Source organism: Chiloscyllium plagiosum, chromosome 37, assembly GCF_004010195.1.
Source record: "Chiloscyllium plagiosum isolate BGI_BamShark_2017 chromosome 37, ASM401019v2, whole genome shotgun sequence".
Lineage (NCBI taxonomy): Eukaryota > Metazoa > Chordata > Chondrichthyes > Orectolobiformes > Hemiscylliidae > Chiloscyllium > Chiloscyllium plagiosum.
Window position 1 is genome coordinate 34,148,188 of NC_057746.1, and position 27,265 is coordinate 34,175,452.

Here is a 27,265-nt window from a genome sequence, read left to right on the forward strand (position 1 = left end):
ATAGAAGTCTTTATCGGTGCTCCTGGAGAGACCACGGACTGTTTCTGTAGAATGTGAAGACTGCAGTGAAGCAATAAAATTATTATGGTGCAAAATTGTAGTGCCTCCCTGAGCACGGCGTGCAGAACATGAAGTTTGCCACTGAATGCCAGACTGGCAGTCTTCAGCAAATGATGGGACCAGTGCAGTGTAAATGAAAGTAGATTTACAGCACAGAAACTGGTTTTACTCAGTATGCTTTACTTAACTTGCAGCACACATGGGTTTCATCAACTGTAATGGTTTCATGCCTGAAATCAATCTGTTACCCTGATTCTCTCCGCAGTGTTTTCCACCTCGGCTGTTTGTAGATTTCCATTGCGAAGGGAAAATGAACTTTGTTTAGACGCCATCTTTCAGGGCATGTCAAAATACTTCAGCTCTCGATAAAGTACTTGTCATATGAGCCACATCTGATCGTGCACTCTTCCTGTTTTTCCACAGATAGCAGCGTGACAGTGGGTAATACAGAGGAAGAGGCCACTCAGCCATTCACCTTTCAGTCTCCGACGTTCAGTAAAGACATTTCAAAAGGTGAGATCCCAATGCATGCAGTCAGGGTGAAGTATGTTACAATGGGCTCCAATCATTTTTGTGTCAGACCTGTGGCTGGCTTGAAGTCCTACACAATACTCATGGAAGACACTGTGGGATTTTACTCTGGGCTCTGATGTGTGCAGGGCTGAGATTAAATGACTGGCTGGAATCTAGTTTCTACTGGGTTGTGTAGAATCTGTCGTTCAAAACCAAGCAGAGAAGGTGTTAGTGCCAAGGGCAGTGTTAATGGATGAAGCCTTCCAGTAGGTCATTTGGCCCCTCCAGACTGTTCTGCCTTTCAATATGATCATGGCTGAGCTGTGCCTCAATGTCTTTTTCCCACACTGTCTCTGAACGCCTTGATGCCTTTAATACCTCAAAGTCTCTTGTGAACATGGTCAATGACTAAATCTCCACCGATATTCCTGTTGTATAGAATCTTGAAGGAATTAAGTTAGTCAGTTCAGTTTGGGGTATTTAAGGAAAGTGGTAGGTTGACCATTATTTCAAGAGGATTTGACTAAAGGAGCATCAAAGTCATGCTCCAATCGTGTAGAGCTTTGGTGAAACTGCAGCTAGAGGATGGATTTGATCTCCTTACGCAATGATGTCATGGAGATTGTGCAACAAATCCTAATCAGATCTGATCCCTGCTCTGGAATTTGTTTGAACAGTTGGGTTTCTTGCTTTCAGCTTTGAGCTACAAGTGTCTGAGTAAATAAAGTCCACCTCATCTCATCCTAAGACTGTGATTTTTTTTTTTCTCTCAATTCTCCCCCACCCACCACCTGAACCACAGCCAGGGAATCGCCTTTTCTGCATATACATTATTGAGGTCAGTAAGAAATATGAATGCTTCAACAAGACCATCTCTCAATCTTCTAAACTCTAGAGAATACAGACCCGGTCTCCTCAATTTGTCATCCGTCTGCAGTCCTACCAGAGCAGGGATCAGTCTGATTAGGATTTGTTGCACAATCTCCATGACGTCATTGCGTAAGGAGACCAAAACCATTCCTCTAGCTGCAGTCTCACCAAAGCTCTACACTGCAGATTTGGTGTCCTTATCTGAGGAAGGATGTCCTGACTATGGAGAGAGTGCTGTTAAGATTTCCCAGATTGATTCCTGGGATGGCAGGACTGACCTATGAGGAAAGACTGGATTGGTTGTATGTTCACTGGACTTAGAATGAGGGTTGATCTTGTAGACATGTATAAAATTCTAACAGGACTAGACAAGGCAAATGCAGGAAGGATGTTTCTGATGAGTGGGGAGTATACAACTGGGCAGTCACAGTCTAAGGATATGGGATAGGCCATTTAGGGTCGAGATGAAGATAAATTTCTTCACCCAGAGAGTGGAGAGCCTGTGGAATTCGCTGCCACACTAAGTGGTTGAGGCCAAAACATTGAATGTTTCCAAGAATTAGTTAGATATAGTTCTAAAGAGATTTTGGGTTTGGGTGAGTAATGGGAACAGGGTTCTGAATTGGGTAATGAGCTGTGATCATATTGATACCCATTTCCTGTTCCTATTTTCTGTGTTTGTATATTTTCGGCACAGTTTGCTGCCAGTAAATTGAGGACAGGAGCCCCTTGCTGACTTTATTTTTCCCTATGTGTATCTCAGTCCACCGTGACCCGATGACTACTGCCCTGGTTAATTTCTGTAACAACCTGTTTTTACAAATTGAATCATTTGGAAATCTCCAATTTAAAAAAGAAGGATATTCTGTGTTATTTAAAATCTGCCTCCACCCCCCCCCCGACAGATGTGACAACACAATCAGATGTTTGATGAATCACTGCAGGAACTTCTGTAAGGAAAATAAAACCTTTTTTTTCAGAAGGCGCAATTATAAAATGATACAGTGTAGAAAGAGTCCATTTGGCCTATCATTTGCAGTGTTGGTTTTTCAAAAGTACCAGTCCAATTAGTTCTACTTCAGTCCCCTTGACCACTCACCCCAGTTTTTTGTTTTCAAGTCGCCTGACAAATTTATCCTCTTTGAATATTTATTTGATTATCTCCTGAATTAGCTTTCTGTTTTTGGAGGTTTTGCATTCCAGATCACTGCAACTCTGTGTTTTTATTTAGAAGGTGTCTCCCCTGAGCTTCTGGTAGGATCTGCGTGTGGTTGGTTAGGCCAGCATTTATTGACCCTTCCTTGAGAAGATGATCATGAGCCATTTGATCACCTTCCTGCTGTGGTCCTTTAGCCAATCTCGTTGAATCTACATCCTCTGGTAGGACACCATTGAGTCTAATTGAGACTTCTCATGAATTTGAGCGTTTAGCCTGGTTTCCTGTTGACCTTCTCTGCACAGTGGAGGACAGATGACGATTCTCCAGCCCCTGAGATCCCTCCCCTCCTCATCCAAGGCAAAGGCCTCTGCATCCATCACCACCAATTTGTGGCAGAACATTCATCGAAGACAGTGCAAGACTGTGTTTGAATAATATGTACCTTCAAAATATGTATCATCTTTCATGGCCTTACTTTAGTAATTTACAATTTATCATTGCATTAAAGTGGTCTGGTTCAAAGTTTAAATAATTTTAGAGAATTAGGGGTTAGTAAGAAAGCATATGGTGTTTTGGCTTTCATTAACAGGGGAATGAATTTAAGAGCCGTGAGATCTTGTTGCAGCTGTATAAAACTTTGTTTCGACCGCACTTGGAATACTGTGTCCAGTTCTGGACGCCCTATTATAGGAAAGATGTGGATGCTTTGGAGAGGATTCAGAGAAGGTTTACCAGAATGCTGCCTGGACTGTGGAGGGCTTATCTTACGAAGAGAGATTGACTGAGTTCGGACATTTTTCACTGGAAAAAAGGAAAAGAAGGGACCTAATTGAGGTGTACAAGATAATGAGAGGCATAGATAGAGTTGATAGCCAGAAATTTTTTCCCAGGGCAGAAATTGTTAACACGAGGGGTCATGGTTTTCAGCTGTTTGGCGGAAAATATAGAGGGGATATTGGAGGCGGTTCTTTACGCAGAGAGTTGAGAGCATGGAATGCGTTGCCAGCAGCAATTGTGGAAGCGAGGTCGTTGGGGATATTTGAGAGACTACTGGACATGCATATGGTCACAGAAATTTGAGGGTTCGTACATTAGTTTACCTTACATGAGGATCAATGGTCGGCACAACATCGTGGGCTGAAGGGCCTGTTCTGTGCTAAACTGTTCTATGTTCTAGAATCTTGCACATTTGCTTCTGGTTGATTTCAAATTCTCTTCCTTTTCTATGTAACTAGCCCCTGTTTATTTCACCCAATATGGCTGGTGACTTCTTTTGTGTTATTACTGCACATGTTTTTATTGTAAAGCTCAATGGGACTTTGTGCTCAAGAGCACCACCAGGTGGCAGGAGGGACAGAAACTGCACTGTTTTGCTTAAGTATTTAGTTGGGAGTGAAAAGCAAGTGACATAGAACATAGAGCAATGCAGCGCAGGAACAGAGCCTTTAGCATACCGTGTCTGTGCCGACCATGAAAACAAAATGCACTCTGGAAATTAAAAACAAAAATGAGCAAGACTTGCATTTAAGAATACAGGAAGTATGAGACATCTCAAACTGTTTGTCACTGTAGTTATCGTTGCAGTTTAGGGAACCAAACCAAATTCTTTGTGTAGATTTAGATAGGATGTTTCCCTTGGCTGGTGACTCTGGAAACAGGGGAAATATAAGAAGCAGGAGTAGGATATCTGTCCCATCGAGCCTGCTCCACCATTCACTAAGATCATGGCTGATCTTTTTGTGGACTCCACTCCACTCCCCCTCCTGTTCACCATAATCCTTAATTCCTTTACTGTATAAAAAAATTCAACTTGCCCCAGTTTACATCTTCACATTGCTAGTTATTAAACCCAGGAGACTCTCCCTTGAAACATTGTACTTTCTGTGGGTTCATTTGGACATGTGTCTGAAGCCGTCGCTCTGTGTGTCAGAGCAGTGAAGGGTTCTGTTGACATGGGAATAATGAGGAGGTAGGAAGTGGTGTCTGTAGCTGGTGCTCAGCCTCTGTAGTGTGGAGGTCAGTCTGTCGGAGGGCAGCGGCACCGCTCTGATCAGCGGGCTTAATGGCAGAGTCAGGTTGGATCTGAGAGTACGGAATACAGTCAGTTTCTTTGAACAAGCATCCTCTACCCATCCCACAGACCCCTTAGCCCAGCTCCAACATTCTCCCTCCATTTGGGCCCCTTCCCCTAGCCTTTTACCTGCACTCAATCTGCTCTTGAGAACTGTTGCAACTGTGACATTGGTCACCTCAATTTGTCTGCCTGCAATACCCATTCCAACCAAGAACTGACTGCACTGTGTGCACTCCGATCCAACCCTGGCTTTGTTGTTGAACCTGCTGGTCTGGGTGGTGGTGTTGTGGTCTGACGGACTGACCTCTGCTTTGCACAGGCTGAGCGCCAGCTCTCAGATACCTCCTCCTATCACTTCCTGGATCCTGATGCCATGATGGAGCATCAGGCCGTTGTTTCAACCACAGTCACTAACCTCACTTGATATGATGTTGTCCCCTACATCCTCCAAACTGATAGTCCTCCAATCCCGAAAAACTCCCTTCTCCCTCCTTCCCAAAATTCCCAGGCGGACCCATTGTTTCTGCCTGCTTCTGCCCCACAGAACTCATCATTTACTGTCTTGACTCAGTCTTTTCTCCCCTGGTCCTGTCGCTGCCCACTTACATCCGTGATTCCTCAGATACTTTATGCCAGTTTTAGAATTTCCAGTTTGCAGGCTCCAGCAGCCTGCTCTTCACCATGAATGTGCAATCCCTTTACACATCCCAACCCCACTAGGATGGTCTCAGGGCCCTCTGCGTCTTCCTGGAACAAAAGTTACCTTGGAGTACAATGGGAACTTGACCAGATGGGTTAATGGGCTGAGGAATGGCAGATGGAGGTTAGTTTAGATAAATGCAAGGTGCTGCATTTTGGAAAAGGAAATCAGAACAGGACGTGTACACTTAATGGTAAGGACCTAGGGAGTGTTGCTGAACAAAGAGATCTTGGAGTGCAGATTCATAGTTCCTTGAAAGTAGAGTTGCAGATAGATAGGATAGTGAAGAAGGCATTTGGTATGCTTTCCTTTATTGGTCAGAGTACTGAGTGTAGGAGTTGGGAGGTCATGTTGCAGCTGTACAGGACATTGGTTAGGCCACTTCTGGAATATTGCATGCAATTCTGGTCTCCTTCCTATCGGAAAGATGTTGTGAAACTTGAAATGGTTCAGAAAAGATTTACAAGGATATTGCCTGGGTTGGAGGATTTAAGCAATAGGCAGAGGCTGAACAGGCTGGGGCTGTTTTCCCTGGAGCGTCGCAGGCTGAGATGTGACCGTATAGAGGTTTATAAAATCATGAGGGGCATAGATAGGGTAAATAGAGAGGGTCTTTTCCCTGGGGTGGGGGATCCAGAACTAGAGGGCATAGGTTTTAGGGTGAGAGGGGAAAGATATAGAAGGCACCTAAGGGGCAATTTTTTCACACACACTGTGGTGCATGTATGGAATGAACTGCCAGAGAAGGTGGTGGAAGCTGGTACAATTGCAGCATTGAAAAGACTCCTGGATGGGTATATGAATAGGAAGGGTTTGGAGGGATATGGGCCAAGTGCTGGCAGGTGGGACTAGATTGGGTTGGGATATCTGGTTGGCATGGATGGGTTGGACTGAAGGGTCTGTTTCTGTGCTGTACATCTCTATGCCTCTATGGTGGCCTCAGCTGCTCCACTGGACAGGGGATTCCACAGATTCGAACCCATTGGGTGAATAAGGTCTTCCTCAACTCGGTCCTAAATCTGCTTATTTTGAGGCTGTCCCCGAATTCTTGTTTTACGTACCAATGGAAGCATCCTCCCTTTGGAATTCTGTATTCCAGAGGGATGTGGAAGCTCACTTATTGACCTTGTTCAACACACAAGTCGATACATTTTTAAGACTAACGACATCAAGGGATGTGGTGACAGTGTGAGGGAAGATGGCATTGAGGCAGAGGTTCTAAGCAAATGGCAAAACGGTTTGATGGATTGACTGGCCCGGATTTCCATTCCTCAGTTTTCATGTAGCAAGCTCCCATCCAACAGTAACGTGACAATGTTGGGATAATCTTTCTTTACATAGTACTGATTGAGGTATCAATATTGGTCAGAGGGCACCTACGAAGATTCAAAAGTAAGGTGTTGACTTGTTTCACATTGCTTTGTATGTCTGAGTGAGTGCAGCCCGATAGGGTTCAGGCATTGAGATTCTTTCTGTTTGGGGAACAGTGATCAAGGTTTATCCACTTCTGCACTATTTTCAAAGACTTGCATCTTAATTTTCCGGAGCCTTTTACCACTGGTTTTAATCGAGGGAATCAGCTTGGGAACGTGGAGGCGAAGCTGGAGGATTGAATCGATCTTTCACCTTAAGCGGAACAGTCATGTTTTAGAGACGGAGCAGGCTATGGCTTTCCATCATAGAATGTGATCAAGTGTGCAGCGAGCCTCTGTTCCTGACCAGGTAGTGATTATAAATGATCACATTGCAAAGCCTGCGCAGTAAGGTTTAAGAAATTTGGTATGTCCACATCCCAGTGCTGAATCGAGATTAGGGAGTATTCTCTCTGGAGTGTGATGGTGCAGTTTGTCTGTCAGCTATTGCTTCGTGCCCTCCTAGATGGCTGTGTAGTATTTTCCTTACAAAATGCCTCAAAGTGCTTCACAGACATCAAAGTCCTTTCGAAGTGCAGTCATCTTTCTCCAAAGGCGGCAGATGCAGCAGCCCTTTTACACTCTGGAAGCTCCCACGAACAGCAATGAAATCATCTGATTTTGAAGTGATACTAGGAACACTCGGTTTCTTTTCTTTGAAATAGTGACGCAAATGTTTACATCCACCTGAGGGGGTCTTGGTTTAGTATTTCTTCTGTAATGCAGTGGGAATACCAATCTGATTTATGTGCACTGTGCGTTAAGAATGGGTGAGGTAGTGAACTGAATGTTCAAACCGGATCCATTAATGTATTGTGGAGATTTGTTTTTCATCTGTTTACTGGATGTTAGGATCATTTGCTGGGAAAATAGTTGCTGTCTATCCCTAATTTCCCTCGGGAAGGTGCTGAGGAGCAGAGGTGAGAACCAGAGGGTGCAGTTTTAAAGTACTTTGCGAAAGAAGGAAATGTGAGGTGAGAAAAGAAATTCTGCTCAAAGTGGGTAGTTAGGCTGGACTATGCTGCCTGGAGACATGGTGGAAGCAATGTAATCGATACATTCCTACAGGCATTGCTCATTATTTAAATAGCACCAATGTGCAAGGTTCCAGAGAAAAGGCAAGGGATTGATAATAATGTCAATTGCTCAGAGCACAGTGGGGTGAATGGCTTCCTGCATTTTATCAATAGCGATTCTGTGAGCTGCCTTGTGGAACCGCTGCACTCCTTGAGGTATAGGGCCATCCACGGTGCCATTAGGGAGAGAATTCCAGGGATTTGACCCAGTGACACTGAAGGAACAGTGTATATATCAAAGTCAGGATGGCGAGTGATTTGGAGGGGAACTTAAACGGAGGGGGGGGGTGGTTTTCCCACGTATCTGCTGCCCCTGTCCTTCGTGGTGGTAAAGGTTGGAAGGTACTGTTAGAGGAGCCCAGAGTGAATTTCCTGAGTGGCTGCTGTGACTGTATGACAGTGGTGGATGTAGTTCCAATCGAGTGAGCGGCTTTCTCCTGGATAGTGTGCAGTTTTTGTTGGAGGGGATTGGCCGACATAAGTTCAAATTCAATATAGGCGGCTGACGAGTTTTACTTAAGTCAGTTAAACAAATTGGAATAAGAAGCTATTCTAAGCAGTGGTAACCATGAAACTATCATTGAATGTCATAAATAAATCAGTCAGAAGGACATTAATTTCCTTTAGGCAGGCAAATCTGCCATCCTTGCCCGGTCTGGCCTATGTGTGACTCCAGACTCTCAGCAACGTGTTTGACTCTCACTTGCTCTTTGTAAGTGGCTGAGCAAGCCATTTGGGAATGCTGGAATAGGAGTTGTACACATGACCTTCTGATACTGCGGGGAGAATGTTATTCAGTGGTCCTAGCTGACTGCTGTAAGAACCTTAGAGTGGGCAAGGATCCTGTAATCAGGCCGTTACTGGTACAGTTGTCATTGACTTTAACATGTATTTTTGGGGGAACCTGACATATTTCCTGTGTTCTTCCACAGGGACAGCTGTGGCACTGAGCGATACAGAGGAAGAGGCCACACAGCCATTCACGGCGGATGCTGCTATCCAGCGTCCTGTAATATCTTCACCTCACTCGGAGCGCAGTGAGGGAATACCTGAGGATGATCAGTGGGCTGAGGGGGAAACCCAGCCCTTCTTCTTTCAGAACCAGGTCACAGAGCTGGACCGCAGTGGAGAAGCTGAAGAAGCAGAAGGCACTGTGCCCATCATATCTGCTGTGGATTCCCCAGCTCCGACTGTCCAAGACCTGGCTACCAGTCCTCCAGGGACCAAAAGGCAGAGTCTGTCAGAGGTCGGGAGCTGTATGGGCCCTCAGGCAACACCAGAGCAGCTGCAGAGCCCTGAAGCTGGGAAGGGAGGCCACAGGCAGCAAACGAATGAAGAGAGGAGCTCCATGGCTTTAGTAGAACAGCAACTGGCTGAGGCCAGTGAGGACATGGGGAAACGAGAGACCTCAGCCAGGGAGCAGGCAGCCACTCCTGACACTGAGGAGTGCAGCAACAGCAGCTTAAACTCAGTCCCCCATCCGTCTCTGACTCTGCCGAACAGCCAGAGAGAGACTGAGGCTGAGGCAGAGAACTCTGCTGTTCCCAGAGACCGACAGCAGAACCAGGGATCCATAAAGCCCAGGGACTGTCAGCAACATCAGCGCAGGAAGGACCCAGAGCTGGGATCACAGGAAGTTGCCCTGCCTTTGGATAGGACACAGGCCGGGCCAAGAAGGGGCAGGGGCAGGCCCAGGTCCATCTCTGCATCCACAAAGGACAAGTGCCAAGGCCCTCCACAGGAGGGGGAGGAACACTCTCAGGCTCCTGTAGTTAGAGGCCGCAGAGCCAAGCAGAGCTCACTAGCAGCACTAGACCAACAGGTTAGGAATGTGGAAGAAACTCCCCGAACCGATGGTGCATCTCAGCAGCAGCCTGCGGGCAGAGGCAGGAGGAGAGCTGAGTCTGCACTGGGACAGGCTGGGAATATGGAGGAGACTGTCCAAACCGATGGGGCATCCCAGCAACAGCCAGTGGGCAGAGGTAGGAGGAGAGCTGGGTCTGCACTGGGACAGGCTGGGAATATGGAGGAGACTGTCCAAACCGATGGGGCATCCCAGCAACAGCCAGTGGGCAGAGGTAGGAGGAGAGCTGGCACCTCACAAACCAAGCCCGCTGAGAGTGTGGAGGAGACTGCCCAAACCGATGGGGTTTTGCAGCAGCAGACCCCAGTCAGAGGCAGGAGGAGAGCTAGGTCTGCACTGGGACACAGTGAGAGTGTGGAGGAGTCTGCCCAAGCTGAAGGGGTATCGCAGCAGCAGTCCCTGGGCAGAGGCAGGAGGCGATCTGTGGCAGCACCGATTCAGAGTGAGAATGTGTTGGACACATCCCAAACCGATGGGGTATCGCCGACACAGCCAGCGGGCAGAGGTAGGAGGAGAGCTGGCACCTCACCGGCAATGCTAGCTGACAGTGTGGAGGAGACTGCCCATACCGATGGGGCATCACAACAACGCCCAGCTAGAGGCAGGAGGCGGTCTGTGGCAGCACCGATTAAGGGTGAGTGCGCTTTGGACACATCCCAAACTGATGGATCATCACAGGAGCGGCCAGCGGGCAGAGGCAGGAGGCAAGCAAGGGGAGAGGCGACAATTCAGGCTGTCTACGTGGGGGACGTTTCCCAAACCAATGGGTCATTGCAACAGGGACTGACTGCGAGAGGCAGGAGGAAACAGGTCAGTAATTCCAATGTTGTATATGCAGCAGACCACAGACTGCTTGGTTCAATGGTGTATCTGCTGCCTGCCCCACCGCCCCCTCCCCATATGTCTTCTAACTTGATCAACGTAACCTTCCAATCCTCCTTCAGATACTTAATCTAGTTTCTCCTTTAAATACATCTATAAGGTTCACCTTGACCATTTCTTGTGGTAGTGAATTATGAAGTCATGCTGCAAAGAAACATGCCCTTCTTCCAACTCATCCGTGCCAACCAGGCATCCCAATCTGATCTTGTCCCATTTGCCCAACATCTCTCTAAACCCATCCTATTATGCCCATCCAGATCCCATGGACGTACATGGAATAGTGTAGGTTAGATGGGCTTCAGATTGGTATGACAGGTCAGCGCAACATCGAGGGCCGAAGGGCCTGTACTGCGCTATAATGTTCTATGTTCTAAATGTTGGAATCGTATGCTCCTCCACTTGCACCAACAGCTCATTCCATACGTGCACCATCCTCTGTGAAAAAGTTGCCCCTCAGGTACTTTTTAAATCTATCCCCCCTCCTTGTTGTGGTTCTGTTCGCCGAGCTGGGAATTTGTGTTGCAGACGTCCTATGTAGTGTTTTGTGCAGTCCTTGCATGGGATTTTGTACACTACATTGGTTTTGCTCGTGCTGAGTATCGGGTCCTTCGTCCTGGTGAGTTGTTGTCGGAGAGTGGCTGTTGGTTTGTGTGCTGTTATGAGTCCTAGTGGTCGCAGTAGTCTGGCTGTCAGTTCAGAAATGTTTTTATTGTATGGTAGTGTGGCTAGTCCTTTGGGTTGTGGCATGTCCTCATTCCATTGTTTTTCCCTTAGGCATCTGTTGATGAAATTGCGGGGGTATCCGTTTTTGGCGAATACATTGTATAGATGTTCTTCAAAGTTTGTGAGAAGACTTGTAGCTCGGGTGCTTGTTGTTGTGGTTGTGTTCGCCGAGCTAGGAATTTGTGTTGCAGACGTTTCGTCCCCTGTCTAGGTGACCTCCTCAGTGCTTGGGAGCCTCCTGTGAAGCGCTTCTGTGATCTTTCCTCCGGCATTTGTAGTGGTTTGAATCTGCCGCTTCCGGTTGTCGGTTCCAGCTGTCCGTTGCAGTGGTCGGTACATTGGGTCCAGGTCGATGTGCTTATTGACTGAAGTTGGGCATCCTAATCCAGAGTCCAGTTTACAGTGCAGAATGATGCCAACAGCGTAGGTTTAATTCCTGTACCAAATGAAAGTCTTGATGTCACAAGGAATTAAGGGCTACGGGGAGAATGTGGGTAAGTGGAGTTGAAATGCCCATCAGCCATGATTAAATGGCGGAGTGGACTCGATGGGCCGAATGGCCTTACTTCCACTCCTATGTCTTGTGGTCTTATGATCCTGTGTGTGTTCTCTCCTCTTAAACTTATGCCTCCTTGTTCCGCTCTCCCCACCCCAGGGAAAAAACCTTGTCTAATCATGATTTGGAGATGCCGGTGTTGGACTGGGGTGTACAAAGTTAAAAATCACACAACACCAGGTTATAGTCCAACAGGTTTATTTGGAAGCACTAGCTTTCGGAGCGCTGTTCCTTCATCAGATGGTTGTGGAGGACATAATTGTAAGACACAGAATTTATCGCAAAAGTTTACAGTATGATGTAACTGAAATTATACATTAAAAAAATACCTTGATTGTTGAGTCTTTCATCTGTTCGAATACCATGATAGTTTCACTTCTTTCATGGTATTCGAACAGGTGAAAAACTCAACAAACAATCAAGGTATTTTTCAATGTATAATTTTAGTTACATCGCACTGTAAACTTTTGCTATAAATTCTGTGTCTTACAATTGTGTCCTCCACAACCATCTGATGAAGGAACGGTGCTCCGAAAGCTAGTGCTTCCAATTAAACATGTTGGACTATAACCTGGTGTTGTGTGATTTTTAACTTTGTCTGTTCACTTTATCCTGCCTCTCATGATTTTATAAACCTTGAAGATTCCCCCTCAGCCTCTGGCGCTCCAGGGAAAACAACCCCTGCCTATTCAGCCTCTCCCGGTAGCTGAAACCCTCCAATCCTGGCAACATCCTTGTAAATCTTTTCTGTACCCTCTCAAGTTTAACAACCAGAAGGGAATCCAGAATTGAATGCAGTATTCCAAAACTGGTCTCACCAATGTCCTGTAAAGCTGCAACAAGGCCTTCTAGCTCTGATGCTCAATATTCTGACCAATAAAGACAAGCATAATAAATATCTTTTTCACCATCCTGTCTACCTGTGACTCCATTTTGATGTACTTGCCCCCCAAGATCTTTGTTCAGCAACACTCCTCAGGACCTTACCGTTAAGTGTATCAGGCCTATCCTGATTTACCTTTCCAAAATGTAGCACCTCACATTTACATCAATTAAATGCCATCTGCCACTCCTCAGCTCATCTGATTAAGGTCCTTATGTACTCTGAGGTAACCTTGCTCACCATTCACTACATCATCAATTTCAGTCGTTCACTCATCACTCTGTGTGTAAAGATATTTCTCCTGCATTTCTTACTATTTTTATCAGTGAATGTCTAAGACTTTTGCTGCCAGTGAATAGTTCTCCTTTTCATCTACCCTGTCACATCTTTTCATAATTTTGGAAAGTAATTGAATGTGGTTGTTGCTCAGTCTTCCCTTTTTCTGGAGAGATTGTTTCCATTTACCATTATTGTTGTAAATTGTCTTGAAGTTTTCCATATTCATACAAACTCTGGAACTATGCACAGTCATGTCTGTGTGGTCACCCCAGGTTTCTGTTTAAGTTTTGTGCAACTGCTTTTAAACAAAAGAATCTGTCACTTTGAGTGGGTGGAGACATGCTGCCTGATATAGAAACATGCGACTGGGTTTAATCTCTGGTCTGGTAGCTGATGCTAACCAGTGAAGCGGGTTAAGGATTGTACATTTTGGTGACTAGTGGCAAAATGGAACAGGTCTCAGCCTGCGGAACTGAGGTACAGAGTGATCTGGGTGCATAAATCACAAAAAGACAGTTCTGCAGGTACAGCAAGTGATTTGGGAAGCTCATATAATGTTGAAGTCCTATGAGAGGAATTGAATAAACCAATGGAGAGATTTGCTTCAGATGTAGACAGGAAGAAGCCATTTTGTTTGGAGGACCAATGACTCAGAGGGCATTGATTTTAAGAGAAGGTTTTGAAATTAAAAGGAGTTGATGAAAATGTCTTTCACCCAGAAGGTGGTGGAACCTGGAACTTGCTGTCTATAAGCAGTTACTCTGTTTACCACAGAGATGACGAGAAACACTTTTCTCACTGAGGGTTCTGAGTCTCTTCCTGAAAAGGCACTGGGAGCAGATACTTTTTTTAAGATAGAATCCCTACAGTGTGGATGCAGGTCATTCAGCCCGCCGAGTCCACACTGACCCTCCAAAGATCATCCCGTCCCAGAATTTGAAATGATGGCCCCGACCCCGACTTGGTGGTGGTACCAACTGAGCCACGGCTGTTGCCCATCCACTGTCCTCTGATCCCATCACAGAGGAGGACTGCTTGGCCCTGCTCCCTCAGTGCCAATCTCAGGCCTCTTCCCATTACCTTGCACATCCCTCCTTTTCAATTGGGCTGTGTTTGTTGCCATCAGCTCCTCTGGGGTAACACCTTCAGGAAAACCAGTGTGAAAAATGATGCCAAAGGTTCAGAAGGAAAGTCTTTAATTGTTCTGAGGAAGAGTCACTCAACCCGAAATGTTAACTCTGATTTCACTCCACAGGTGATGCCAGACCTGCTGAGCTTTTCCAACATTTCTGTCTTTGTTTCTGATTTACAGCATCCACAGGTCTTTTGGGTTTTTTAAAGTAATTTGTTGTCTTTTGTTTTAAAGGACACCTTGCTGTGGAAAACAAAGCCCCAGCAGGAGGTGGGGCTGGCACAGAAATCATCAGAATCATCACCCTTACCTATCAAAATAAGCTCCTCTCCCTTACAAATTTGCACTTGCTTGCCCCCCTCTCTGTAGGAATGTGCACAGCCTTCGTTACAGGAGAAGGGATTATCGTCTGGACGTAAACGCCGCGTGCGGGGGGCTAGTCCATCAGAGAGTGAGAAGGAAAGCAGCACCCCTCCTCAGGTTAAAACCCGGCGTACAGCAGGCCGTCTGTCCTCAGGCTCCCTGCTGGATACTGTCCCTTCTCCGAAGGTAAGTTGCAGCATGGCATTACATTCACAGGGCTCTTTCTGCTGATATGTGTGAAAGTCAATGTGTCAGTGCTGTCACCTTCCTCTTCACATCGGATCATGTTGAGGGATCCTGCGTGCCATTTGTGGTGTGGTCGAGGAGGTGTGGGGGTTAATGCCTGGCTGTGAGGAGCGAGGATAGGGCCACATTCTTATTAACCAGCATAGAGTCACAAGGAACCAAAGTAGAATCGTGAGGTACAGGTATCCAGGCTGCTGCAAGTTAACATTGCACGCAGGGCCTTCAGACTATCAGTGACAGAGTATAACTTGCAGGCTGCAGGGTATTCTGTTAGGGTCCAGCCCACTGCACTTGCATGCATTAATGTTCGAGTACAACTCAAGGTTGCAGGGTATTCTGTTAGGTTACTGCCCATAGGATGTAGGCAAATAGGAATAGAAGGAGGCTATGTGGCCCACCATTCCGTCTGATCATGGCGGTCCTCTGTTCCAACTTTTTGCCCGTGCTCTTTGATCCCTTTACCCCTTTGAACATTCAGTATTTTGGCTGTAACCACTTTCTCTGGTAGAGAATTCCATAGACTCGCCAGTCTCTAAGTGAAGGCATTTCTGATCTTCTCCTTCTTAAATCCCTGTGTCCCTCAGTGTATGTGATATATTAATGTCCTTTTAATGTGTGACTATAATGTGAGGCTCCAGCGTATCATGGAAACATAGAAAATAGATGCAGGAGTAGGCCATTCGGCCCTTCAAGCCTGCAGCACCATTCCATAGGATCGTGGTTGATCATTCAGACTCGGTATCCTAATCCTAGTTTCTCTCCAAACCCCTTTAACTGCAAGGGCCACGTCTAGCTCCCTGTTGAATGTATCTAATTAATTGGCCCCAATAGCTTCCTGTGGTAGAGTATTCCACAGGTTCACAACTCTCCGAGTGAAGTAATTCTTCCTCTTCTCAGTCCTGAATGGCCCACTCCTTTTTCTTAGGCTGTGACCCCTTAGTTCTGAACTTTGCCAACATCAGGAGCGTTCTTCCCACATCTCGCCTGTCCAGTCCCATCAGGATTTTATACGTTTTTATTAGATCACTCCTCATTCTTCTAAGTACAAGCCCAGTCGATCCAGTCTTCATATGTCAGTCCTACCAGTCTGGTGAACCTTTGCTGGACTCCCTCAATAGCAAGAATGTCCTCCTTCAGAGTAAGAGATCAAAACTGCACATAATACTGAAGGTGTGGCCTCACCATGGCCGTGTATAACTGCAGCAAAACATCCTTACACTGATACTCAGGCCCTCTCACTATGATGGCTAACATGCCATTAGCTTTCCTCACTGCCTGCTGCACCTGCATGCCAACCTTCAGCTACTGTTTCACCATGACACCCAGGTCTTGTTGTGCCTCACCTTCTCCTAAACTGCCACCATTTAGATAATCTGTCTGCCTGTTTTTGCAACCAGAGTGGATAACCTCACATTTATCCACATTATATTGCATTTCCAAGTATTTGCCCTCTTAGCCAGTCTCTCCCCCTCACCCTGCAGCCTCTTAGCATCCTCCTCACTATCCTGTTAGTGTATCCTGTGCTGTACTGACATCTTCTTGCCTTCCATTAACCACAGATGTATCAGTCTCTAAACTAGTTCCCCACAATATTCTTTGCTGCATTTCACAACACAGCAGTGATGAAACATTTGCACACAAGTGTCCGTCAAAGGCAATCATATCCTTTCCTCCCCCAACCTACCTTACTTTTAGAGCAGCTTCTTGTATCCACCAGTCGCCTTCCTGTGTTCAGCCATGTTTAGTGAAGGTATTCTGTCTAGCTCCTGCTGACAATATCCTCCCCACTTTCTCAGGTCATGTTCACAGGGCTGGTTGATGAGAATGGGGTGAAGGTGATTAAACAGCTTGGTGGTGAGGTGGTGGAGTCCGTGCACGACAGCACACACTTAGTCACAGACCGGATTCGCCGTACAGTCAAGTTCCTGTGTGCCGTTGCCAGAGGGATCCCTGTGGTGACCCCGGACTGGCTGGTAAAGGTGAGATGAATGATTTTGTCATGTATATTATACGGTGAGAAAAACAGGAAAATACAGTGAAAAGCTGGTGCCATTTTAAATCCTTTTAAGAATAAGAAAAAATCAAGGAAGGTGTAGCTTAAAGGGAAGCTGACAATCCTGAGCTGCCACCTCTCCTCCACTGCCTCGCCGTCTACATAGGACCTACCCAATGTCAAAGCGCCCAGTCTAGCCTGTGCTGAGCTTTCTGTTGATGTTGAAACAAATTCCAGTCCTGTCTGAACTCATACCACTTTCACACTCGATCAGCACAAGTTGGAGAATGGATGTTCCTCCCCCCTCCCTGGTTCAATCTCCGACTGGAGCTCATTCCTTCCCGGGCCCTCTGTAGATGTTGTGGTGGTTCAGTACGTGGCACTGTCACCTCAGAGTCCAAAGCTCATGACATTGAAAATTTACTCCAGACTCGACAGAAAAGAATCTAAGTAAATGCTGCCGAGCAGTGGAGTTGAAATGTTAAAAGGTGCTGTCAGTTAGATGGGTGTCAAAGATTCCATTATTTTTTTGGAGAAGAACAGTTATCCCTGAAACATCAGAACAAATGATAGAATCAGTAAAGATCCCCCCCCCCCCCGAGCACTGTGGTGCACCCCCCCGTGCACTGCAGCATTCCCGCAGAGCTGTTTCTATTTTCTGTCCTTTTATGCATAGCTCTGTGCATTTTGTTTAATCTCGTTTGTTTCTTTCATACCCTTCTCTCTCTTTTCCTCCCCCCCCCATATGTCACTCTCTTGCACACCAACTTCTGCTTCACCGATTCTGGGGCAAGTCTGGGAAGAGTAACTGCTTCCTGTCCACCAGCGGCTTTCTGGTTGATGACAGCGACCAGGAGAAGAAGTTTAACTTCAAGCTGGCTGAGTCCCTGCAGAAAGCCAAGGAGCAGCCTCTTCTTCAGGTTAGTGGCAGTTCTCTCTGATCCAGGGCGCGTGTTAGGGGAAACGTCAGGGGCACGAGGGAGGAAAGGACAGGCCCACTCGGTGGGTGGACACTCCTGGGTACCATTTACACAACATCAGGGGTCAGCTTGGATAATGGGTGACTTGGTGAATTGGCGCTCACTGCTCTCTCTTGTTTCAGTACCTTTTAATAAGTGGTCCAATAGTGATCCGCACCTGTTTATTAAAGTGAGGGTTGGATAGATCACTGGTCACGAGGTCACTGAGCCCGAGCTGAGAGCTTTCTTGGGATGGGGTTTGGGAGCCAACCTGGGGAGTGGTGTGGTTTAATGTGTAAATGCCCAGACAATGTAACTGTGTGTCCAAGAATTTGCCTTGAGGGGCCAAGGGGTGATGGGTCTGTTTGTTTGTGTTTGTCTGAATCCCGGCAGGATTATAGAGTCCACGTGACATCAGGTGTTCTCCCTGAGCCAAGCCAAATGGAAAGCATTATCCAGTGCAGCGGAGCGACTGTGCTGCCCAAGATGCCACGTGTGTACAAGGTAAGACTCACCCTGCTGCTCTCAAACTGGTTAATGCGCATGACCATAGGCACTGGGATAATGTAGCCTTACACAAGGAGGGATCTGTGCTGAGAGAAAGCAATGAGTATGTATAATTGAATCCAAATAGTTGTCAGCCTGTAGTAATTTTCAGGGTTGGGGGGTGTGTAACAGTTAGAGAGACTCTGAGGGCATGGGATCAAATCCCACCCCAGAATCAATCTGAAATGGCGATCATCAGGCTATCATCACTTGCCCTGTCGGGAAGAATATCTGTCATCCTTCCCTGATTTGGCCTGTGTGTGACTCCACACCCATGGTATGTGTTTAGCTGCCATCTGAAATGGCTGAGCAAATCACTCAGTCTGAGGGCTGTTAAGGGTGGGCAATGCCAGCTGTGCCCATCCCAGAAGGAATTTTAAAGTGCTAGCACAGATACAGAAGGATAAGTGACCTGTGTCACAAGACAGCAGTTTTCAGAAAGTTCCAACTAACGAAACCATTCCCTCAGCGTCGTCACTTGTCAGAGTGTTGGAAATATAGTGGCCAGTTTGTACACAGCGAGATCTAACAAACAGTTGTAACCAGCTCCCTGGTCCCTGTGATGTTGGTCATAGACCTGTCCTGCTCCTCTTGGAAATGGGGCCCTCGAACAAACAGATTAGAAGCAGGCCAGAACTTACAAGTTTAAAACCCATCTGCCCCAATCATGCATCATAGTGGGTCTCATCTACATGACAGGGTGACTGAGCTGTCTGATATCCCGTCTTTTGGTCTGACATGCATCAATATCATCCCCTGCACATTCCCCTCCCAGCCCCTCCCCATCCCGACTTGAAAATATATCGGTCGTTCCTTCAGTGTGGCTGGGTCCCAATCCTGGAATTCCCTCCCTAAGGGACATTGTGGGTCTACCCACAGCACATGGACTGCAGCGGTTCAAGAAGGCGGCTCACCCCCACCTTCTCAAGGGGGGCAATAAATGCTGGGCACAGCTAGCAATGTCCACATCCTATGAACGAATTTACCAAATGAAACAAAAAATTTCTGTGGAACTGTTCATACAAAAACAGGAAATGCTTTCCTGGAATTCTGGTCAAACTGTGTCTCCTTCATCAGCAACTTGAGAGATTTAACTGATCCGTTGTCACTAACTGGCTGGAAAATGCCCAAAGTATTAAATAAACGCAGGTCCTTTTTACTGATCTGGGTGGCATCCTGCACTTGTGGGCTGGGGTTAACTTCTCAACAGTTTGTGATTCGAAACCATTTCTGTGGGGTTTTTTTTTTGCTTCAATGCTACAGGCAAAAACCCTGGTGATTTCGTGCCCAGATGACCTGCCCAAGTGCAAACCTGCCTGGGATGCCAAGGTCCCCATTGTCAATGCAGAATTCATCCTGACCGGGACTCTGCAGCAGGTGGTGGACTTGGTGAGTTACCGACTAGACCAGGACGTCACCGATCAACCAGAGGGGAAGGCCAGAAAGAGGAGTTTGGCTGCAGCACAGGCCACTGACAACAGGAAAAAGAAGCGTTGACTCTTTATTTTTAAAACCAGGTGTAGGAATTTTATTGCAGTTGTAAATCTGAAATGTAATTGTATATTTAAAAGAAAACCTAATGTACTGATTAAATTCCCAGTAGTTGGTCGAGGAGTTGGTTTTAAACACTAAATGTAGACACCTCAGGAATTTTTGTAGCTTTTGCAGAGGTCTTTGAGTGTCTTGTGAAGAACTAAGTTCAGTTGAATGGTAAGGTATTTACCAGTAATGACAGTGATGGGTGTTGCTGTACACCAGGGTTGTAGCCCTGTAAATGTTCAGTCCCAGAGAGACATTAAGAGGGAGCTGTCACTGTGAATACTAGGTATATATCTCTCCGTGCCACAGAATTATTTCTTTAAGAAAACTTGCTACTGCCATCTTGCTGATCAGTGTGTCCCATATTTTAAGTGTAACAAAAGCTCAATACATTAAAGGCTTTGTATACTTTGTAATGATTGTCCGTGATTTTCGAATTGCCTCCTGTATATCATGTGTACACTACTCTGAGGGAGGGAGGGAATGCCCATTACGGGGGGGTGATACAAGAGTAGGTTATATGGAGCTTAAATTATTTAAGAATATCCACAAAAATGTCAATTGTTTGTAGACCCTGAAGGTTGTGTGGTCAAGCCTTGTTCAGTGAATGTTCCCACATTCTGTGCAGTAATGATTTAAAGATGTATGAATGAATGCTCCCTGCTCTTCCCTATAATATCAGCAACTGATTGGTATCCAGCGGAGAATGCTGCCTGTGCTGTTTGGCTGGTCACATACAGGGACAGCACACACAAACTACTGGAGAGACTGGGATCACGAGTTCTGTTCTCCCCTGCTACTTGCTGTTTGTGACTGATCTACTCTGGAAAAGTAGTTTCTCCTTAATGCAAAGTTGCCTCCATGTGATCTCTTTGTAATCTCACCAGTGACTGAATGTCATAGCAGAGCAGGGCACCTTCATTCCAGGCATAAGTCTGTGTTAATTGCTAACTGTAGTGAGCTATCTGAATGATTCAGGTGGAGCCCCCTCTCTGCAATGTTCTGCTGTCCCAATACAACTTCAATTGGTGTAACTGCACCAACCTGAGTAAACAGTATACATGTAGTTCAAACTCTGAGGTGGTGGCATTTGTTTGATTTGATAGTTCTGGATCCGTTTAAAGACAGCACATACTATTTTCAATTAGCTTTGGCCATTTCCAGGTGAAGTCAGTCCACTTAATGACTTCAAGAGATCCCTACTTAGAAACAGAAGATTCAGATGTTTTGTGAGTCTTGCGTACAAACATATTAATTTGTTAAGTCAAAGCCTTTTTAAAAAAGGAACTCCATCTTGTGTCTTGTGCGAACAACCACTTGAGCTCGAGTGTACAGAGCAGCACTCTGGGTCCAGATGGCATTGGATTCCTGTAGGGGAAGGTTTATACAGGAGGCCAATATTATAAGCCATTCCATTGAGACAGGCTGTTCTCCAGCTTCCTGCCATAACTGTCTGATACACTTTAAGTCCACCTGCTACTGTGTATGGTCCCCCCTACCTTGTCTTTTTTGTAGCTACATCAGGATTTTTGATTTCAGCTGGCAGGGGTTGAGCAGTGTGTGGCTATCTGCAGGAGGAGGGGGTTCTTGTGGTGTAATAGTAATGCCCCTACCTCGAAGATGGGAGGCCTGGGTTCAGGTCCCACCTGCTCCAAAGGTGTGTAAATAACATCGCTGAACAAGTTTATTTAAAAGTACCTATCAGTAAGTTTCCTCGCTCATGCCCGACCTGATCTCATGAGACTTCATGGGGTCTGGAATCAATCCTGAGCACTCCCAGGACAACTCCCTCCTGACTCTATATCACTGTCACCACCCTGCCAATGGGACAGGACATACTTAGGGATGGTACTGTCTGTAAGGTATGGTTCCATGAGAATGACTGTCAGAATAGTCTGAGCGCGAGCTGTCCTTCCAGGTATTAGCTAGGAAGTAGCAAGGTTGACAGAGCCGTAATTGTCAGAGTCGATTATAGTGTTTTAGTTGATGCTAGGTGATCTGTGCAGTTTCTAGTAGTTGATACAACCAAGTGGCTAGTTCTGCTATTTTCATGGCCATCATTAGATTGTCTAATACTACCTTACCCACTCTGGTGGGATTCAAACTCAGGTCACCAGAACATTCCCTGGGGCTCTGGATTACTAGTTTAGCAGCAATGCTACTAGGCCCTCCGGGGAGTCGAAAGTTAATGTCCTGTCTTAAAAATAGTCAAACCAGACCTGCAACACTAAGTTGGGATTTCTCTGCAGAGATACATTGCCTTGAATGCTGCACCTTGCCTGAGATGTGAAACAGAAAATTGATTCTTAAGTCATTTCTTTCTTTGTTAATAGAAAACATTTTTCAGCTGAAAAAATAAATACAAACTATGTACAGTTTACAAGGATACAATTGAGAAATTTGAGAAGTGTCTGCAAATGAAGTTTCTTAGAGAGTTAACTCTTGCACATTACTGACCTAAAGGAAAATTCACTCTCTTTGCCACTCAATGCTGGGTGTTCATTTTCACTTTCTTGTGTAGGTGAACACCAAACATGTTCCCAACTACACATAAACCACAGTCTTCTGGCAGTTCAGTTGGTAATAATGCAGATACCATGGGGAGGTCTGAGGAGGTAAGTTGAGAGAGATGGTGGGGGTAGAAATCTCGGCTGAAAATATCCTGTGCAGTAGAGTGAGCTAGAGCAGCAATCCCTGACCACAACCCCGGAACAGCTGATTGCCCTGCCGAGGCTCACCTCGATTCCTTTTCCTGTAATTAAATACAATTCTTGTAATTAAATACAATTATTGGAGATAAGCTGCATGCTGTTCTTTCTACTTGAAGACTGGATTCCACTTTCCTTTTCCTACTTGGTCTCCTCTTCCTCGTTTGTGTCTTCACCCTCTTGATCCCCTATCACAGATGCAGTCAAGAGCTCCAGCTCATTGAGAACCTCAGTAAGGGAGGCTGGATGAGAAAGAAAGAACTTCCGTTCATATAGTCCTTTCTCACAAACCGGGTGCTATTCACAATGTAGTCACTGTTACACTGTAGAAATTGCAGCATGAATGTAAAGTTGCTAGAGGTGACCGTTTGGCTCATTGCATCTGTACTGGTTCTCCGAAAGAGCGTTTTGCTTAGTCGTTAACCTGCCTCTTCCCCTTAACCCCACCTATTCTTCCTTTTCAAATAAAAGTAATTCTCTTTTGAATACCTTGAGTGAACCTACCTCTCCCCACCCCGCACTTGCAGATAGCACACTCCAGACCCTAATCCCTTGAGTGAACCCCCCCCCGCTACTCTCAGCACGCTCCAGACCCTAACCCCTTGGGTGAACCTCCCCCTCCCCCCAACGCACTCAAACAGCACACTCCAGACCCTAACCATTCAAGCGGACCTACCTTCCCCCCGCCCCGCCACACTCAATACCTCCAGATTCTTACTAACTGCATGAAATAAAAATAACCATCTAAAATTATTTGAGGTCACTTTGAATCTTTGTCTCTCATTTTCATCATCCTTTCAGAATTGGGAACAGTTTCTCCCTGACCTATTCTGCCCAGAACAATCTGCAAGTGAGGCAGCCAATGTCCACACACAGCAAGAACAGAAATGAGATCAGTCCACCTGCTTTAGTGATACTGGCTGAGAGGGACAAGTGACCTATCAAGTGGCTTGCGGAGATTTAATTCTTCCCTATTTTAGTTTGTCTTCTGGTCAAATCATTCCTTTCAAGGAAAACAAATGGATGCCTTATCATTGATGCCCACGCCTAATGAAAGAATTAAGAAACACCTTACCTTTTGTCTGCACCTGACTGCTGGTTTTTGAGGCCTTTGAATCTGCTAAGGGCCTGGTCAGCTCCTCTTTGTCAGACAGGGCAGCTGTGGACTGGATAGCTACAGCTCGGCTTTTCCTGAACCGGCTGAGTAACCCTTCCTGCCTCAGTGTAGCCTGTCAAATAGAAACAAAACCAATCCTCCCTGGTCAGCTTCTCCAGAAATCATTGTTTTCCCCTAGGGCACACAAGTGTGGAAGGCTGAGTTTATTCCCTATGCCTCGCTCGTGTGTCAGTTAGCTGTTAACAATAACCTCAGACAGCAACCTTTCTGAAGTGAGTGGGATTTGATGGCTCCTCCTCACTGACTGAACAGAGTAAAATCTGATACATGGTTAAACCAAATCTGCACCAGCTCAAATCTGATTTCCTGACCTCCTGAGTGGTTTCAGCGACTGTAATTGAAAATGCCCAATGGTTTTGTTTAATGCTTTTTAAAAAAAGGTGCAACACCTGGATATGTTTGTGTTCTCTTCAACAGGCAAAAGAAAGATGTCCAGGCATTGTGGCTTTTTTGACTGAAATAAAAGCATAGGAGATAATACTCTCGATGCACTCTCCCATGGCAACGCCTTGACCAATCTGAGGTGATCTGCCAACCAGTCAGCATGGTTTTCTCTTATAAAATACTTGGTTGTTCTCTTTGATATTTAGTATTCTTGTGATTCTGAGGAGTGTAAGATGATGTCTGTTTTTCAGCAATAATCATAACAATCCTGTTGGTTAAGTAACAAAGGCCAAGTTACATTCCAACACACTGTGCTTAGCACTGTTTAGAAAGGACTCGTGCTGGTCTGAGATAAGAAACTGGTTGAGACAGTAATTACATTGCAAGTTCATCATAAACATCAGGACTAGAGCTTCTGATCTTCTTGTGAAGAATCTCCACCCATCTTTCCTCTTGAAGACAGTGATGGACAAAAGCCTTTGACGAACGTGAGGACTGCAGATGCTGGAGATTAGAGTCAAGATTAGAGTGGTGATTGAAAAGTACAGCAGGTCAGGCAGCATCTGAGGAGCAGGAAAATCGATGTTTTGGGCAGGAGCCCTTAGTCTGGGAGCCTCGGAGGTAGAGAGATAAATAGCAGGGGGTGGGGCTGGGGAGAAGATCATTGAGAGTGCAATAGGTAGATGGAGGAAGGGGCAAAGGTGGTAGGTCAGAGAGGAGGGTGGAGCGGATAGGTGGGCAGAAAGATTGACAAGTGGTACAGTCATGAGGATGGTGCTGGGTTGGAAGGTTGGAACTAGGGTAAGGTGGGGGGAGGGGAAAATGAGGGAACTGGTGAAGTCCACATTGATGCCCTGGGGTTGAAGGGTTCCGAGGTGGAAGACGAGGCGTTCATCTTTGTCTAGGGGTGCTTTTACTGGTGTTTTCGGCACTGATCTTGATTTTAAAAATGTGTTGCTGGAAAAGCGCAGCAGGTCAGGCAGCATCAAAGGAGAAGGAGAATTGACGTATCAGGCATAAGCCCTTCTTCAGGTTATGCCCGAAACATCGATTCTCCTTCTCCTTTGATGCTGCCTGACCTGCTGCACTTTTCCAACAACACATTTTTAAGCTCTGATCCCCAGCATCTGCAGTCCTCACTTTCTCCTAACTGATCTTGATTTCCCACGAACAGCAGAGAACACAGCGTGAACCAGGCTGATAGGTCCCTGCAGCACCATCTACTCCCAGGGAATTGACACAAATCGAGGCAATGCAAAGGAGTCTCTCCCACTTTCAGCATCTTCCACCATTCAGAAACAGGCTGTTTGACCCATAGCAATGTACCTCTGACCTTGCATCATCTCACCAGTCAACATATCCCTCAATCCCCTTCCTCTTCACATACACCAAGTTTTTTTTAATCCATCTGCACTAACCTGTTAACCATTTCATCTGGTAGTGACTTCCACAATCCTCTGGGCAAAGCCGTTTCTCTTGATCTGTTTGATTGTGTGGTCTTGGGACCCATAGAGTCAGCCATATCTGTGCCCTGTAAATATAGGGTGCTACTCACCACCAGGAGATTCCTGTCCCTCTCCAGTTCACGCAGCTTGGTACTGAGTCGCTGGACTTCCCTCTGATGCTGTTCCTCGTGTAACTTTTCGCAGGCCTGCATTCGCTCCTTGTCCCGGGCTGCCTGTCTGTCAGTTTGACGGAGGGCGACCACTATAAAATCAGGACGGCAGAAAAGCAACTGTCACGCTCAGCAAGGGGCCTGAGTAAAACGCTTCAATGGCACAGTTCATAATTTGTAAAAATTGTTCTCCTACGGCATCACCACTTTTTACCCAAGTGTGGTACACTGGAAAAACCCCTTTGTTCAGCTCATCTGCTGCCACCTTTAAGCTGCTGCATGGTCTACGGGAGGCACAGGGTTGCTGATGTCCGTTCGTATTTAAGTGCAGGAGGGCAGAGCAGGGAAGAGGGCAGGTAGGAATCAGACAGTAGAGCTGAGGGCTGAATGGGAGGGTAGACTGTCAGAGTTCAGTTGGCACAGGTAGGAGAATGCTGTCACTAAACCTCCAGAGAACCAGGGCACATACAGACTGGAAGAAGGATGGGCCATATGACACAAAAACAGGAGTAGGCCATTTGGCCCCTCGAGTCTGCTCTGCCATTCAATCGGATCATGGCTGAACCAACATTCCTCATGCACACTTTCCTGACTTCTCTCCACATTCCTTGATTCCCGACTGATCAACTATCTACCACAGCCTTAGATATAGACACAAACTCTGTTCTCCCACAGCTTTCTGTGGCAAGCAGTTCCAAAGACTCACAACCCTCAGAGAAGAAATTCCTCCTCATCTCCGTCTGAAATTGGTGCCTCTTTATGCTGAGACAATGTCCTCTGGCCCGAGAGTCTCATGAGAGAGATATTCTTTAGCACTTACCCTGTCAAGCTCCTTAAGGATCTTCCATGTTTCAGTGAGGTCACCTCTCACGTTCTAAACTCCAGACCTGTTAAGCCTTTGTCCATAAGACAATCCCTCCCATACCGGGATCATCCTGGTGAACTTGCTCTGAACTGCAGAGAAGGCCGAGGGAGGAAAGGTTCTTTTGAAATTGGGTTGAGTTCAGATAGTTAGCTCCACAATTGGACACTTGGTGTTTATACTGACTGCTATTGAAGGTTACCAGGTTTGGACAGTCTTGATACTAGGAAGATGCTATCATTAACAACATAAGGGCCATATCTGATGGATTTATTTTGTGGTTGTCACTGAAGACACCAGTATTTTACTCGAGCCAGTTTAAAACAAGCTGAGAGTACAGACATCCTGTAACTGTAAGGCTGATCACGTTATTCATTTATTGCTGCCTATGACTTGACTAACATGGCAGACTTACAGTTTTAGTGTTTTTCATGTAAATACTCCACAGAGCTTTATCAGATACAAATTACCATTCAGTCAAATCAGGAAATATTCAGTCTGATTTCTCACTCACCGGCCCCACAGTCTGCCCCCACCTATCCCACTCACCGGCCCCTCCATGTGACCCCTCCTATCCCACTCACCGGCCCCACAGTCTGCCCCCACCTATCCCACTCACCGGCCCCTCCATGTGACCCCTCCTATCCCACTCACCGGCCCCACAGTCTGCCCCCACCTATCCCACTCACC

General features: G+C 46.2%; 2 protein-coding genes across 10 annotated transcripts in view; one reads left to right on the plus strand and one right to left on the minus strand.

The window, feature by feature from the left end:
* The window catches only part of mdc1 (mediator of DNA damage checkpoint 1), a 38,374-nt gene extending 18,132 nt beyond the window's left edge, over positions 1 to 20,242 (plus strand). Inside the window, exons 8-15 of one of the 3 annotated variants that reach the window (XM_043678311.1) lie at positions 484 to 573; positions 8,797 to 9,846; positions 9,943 to 10,538; positions 14,553 to 14,732; positions 16,589 to 16,771; positions 17,580 to 17,705; positions 18,138 to 18,248; positions 19,554 to 20,242. In XM_043678311.1, the coding sequence (XP_043534246.1) occupies positions 484 to 573; positions 8,797 to 9,846; positions 9,943 to 10,538; positions 14,553 to 14,732; positions 16,589 to 16,771; positions 17,580 to 17,705; positions 18,138 to 18,248; positions 19,554 to 19,787 (2,570 nt within the window). In that variant the 3' untranslated portion in view covers positions 19,788 to 20,242. Of the gene's footprint in view, positions 1 to 483; positions 574 to 8,796; positions 10,539 to 14,552; positions 14,733 to 16,588; positions 16,772 to 17,579; positions 17,706 to 18,137; positions 18,249 to 19,553 lie in introns of all 3 variants that reach the window. The other 2 variants (XM_043678312.1, XM_043678310.1) reach the window with 2 other exon arrangements.
* Positions 20,243 to 22,135: 1,893 nt separating this feature from the next.
* The window catches only part of cchcr1 (coiled-coil alpha-helical rod protein 1), a 43,166-nt gene continuing 38,036 nt past the window's right edge, over positions 22,136 to 27,265 (minus strand). For 5 of the 7 annotated variants that reach the window (XM_043678317.1, XM_043678314.1, XM_043678315.1 and 2 more), the window contains 4 exons: positions 25,654 to 25,805; positions 23,613 to 23,766; positions 22,673 to 22,779; positions 22,136 to 22,581 (listed from right to left, as the gene is read on the minus strand). In XM_043678317.1, coding sequence (XP_043534252.1) covers positions 22,679 to 22,779; positions 23,613 to 23,766; positions 25,654 to 25,805 — 407 coding nt within the window. In that variant the 3' untranslated portion in view covers positions 22,136 to 22,581; positions 22,673 to 22,678. Of the gene's footprint in view, positions 22,582 to 22,672; positions 22,780 to 23,612; positions 24,367 to 25,653; positions 25,806 to 27,265 lie in introns of those variants that run through there. The other 2 variants (XR_006309617.1, XM_043678318.1) reach the window with 2 other exon arrangements.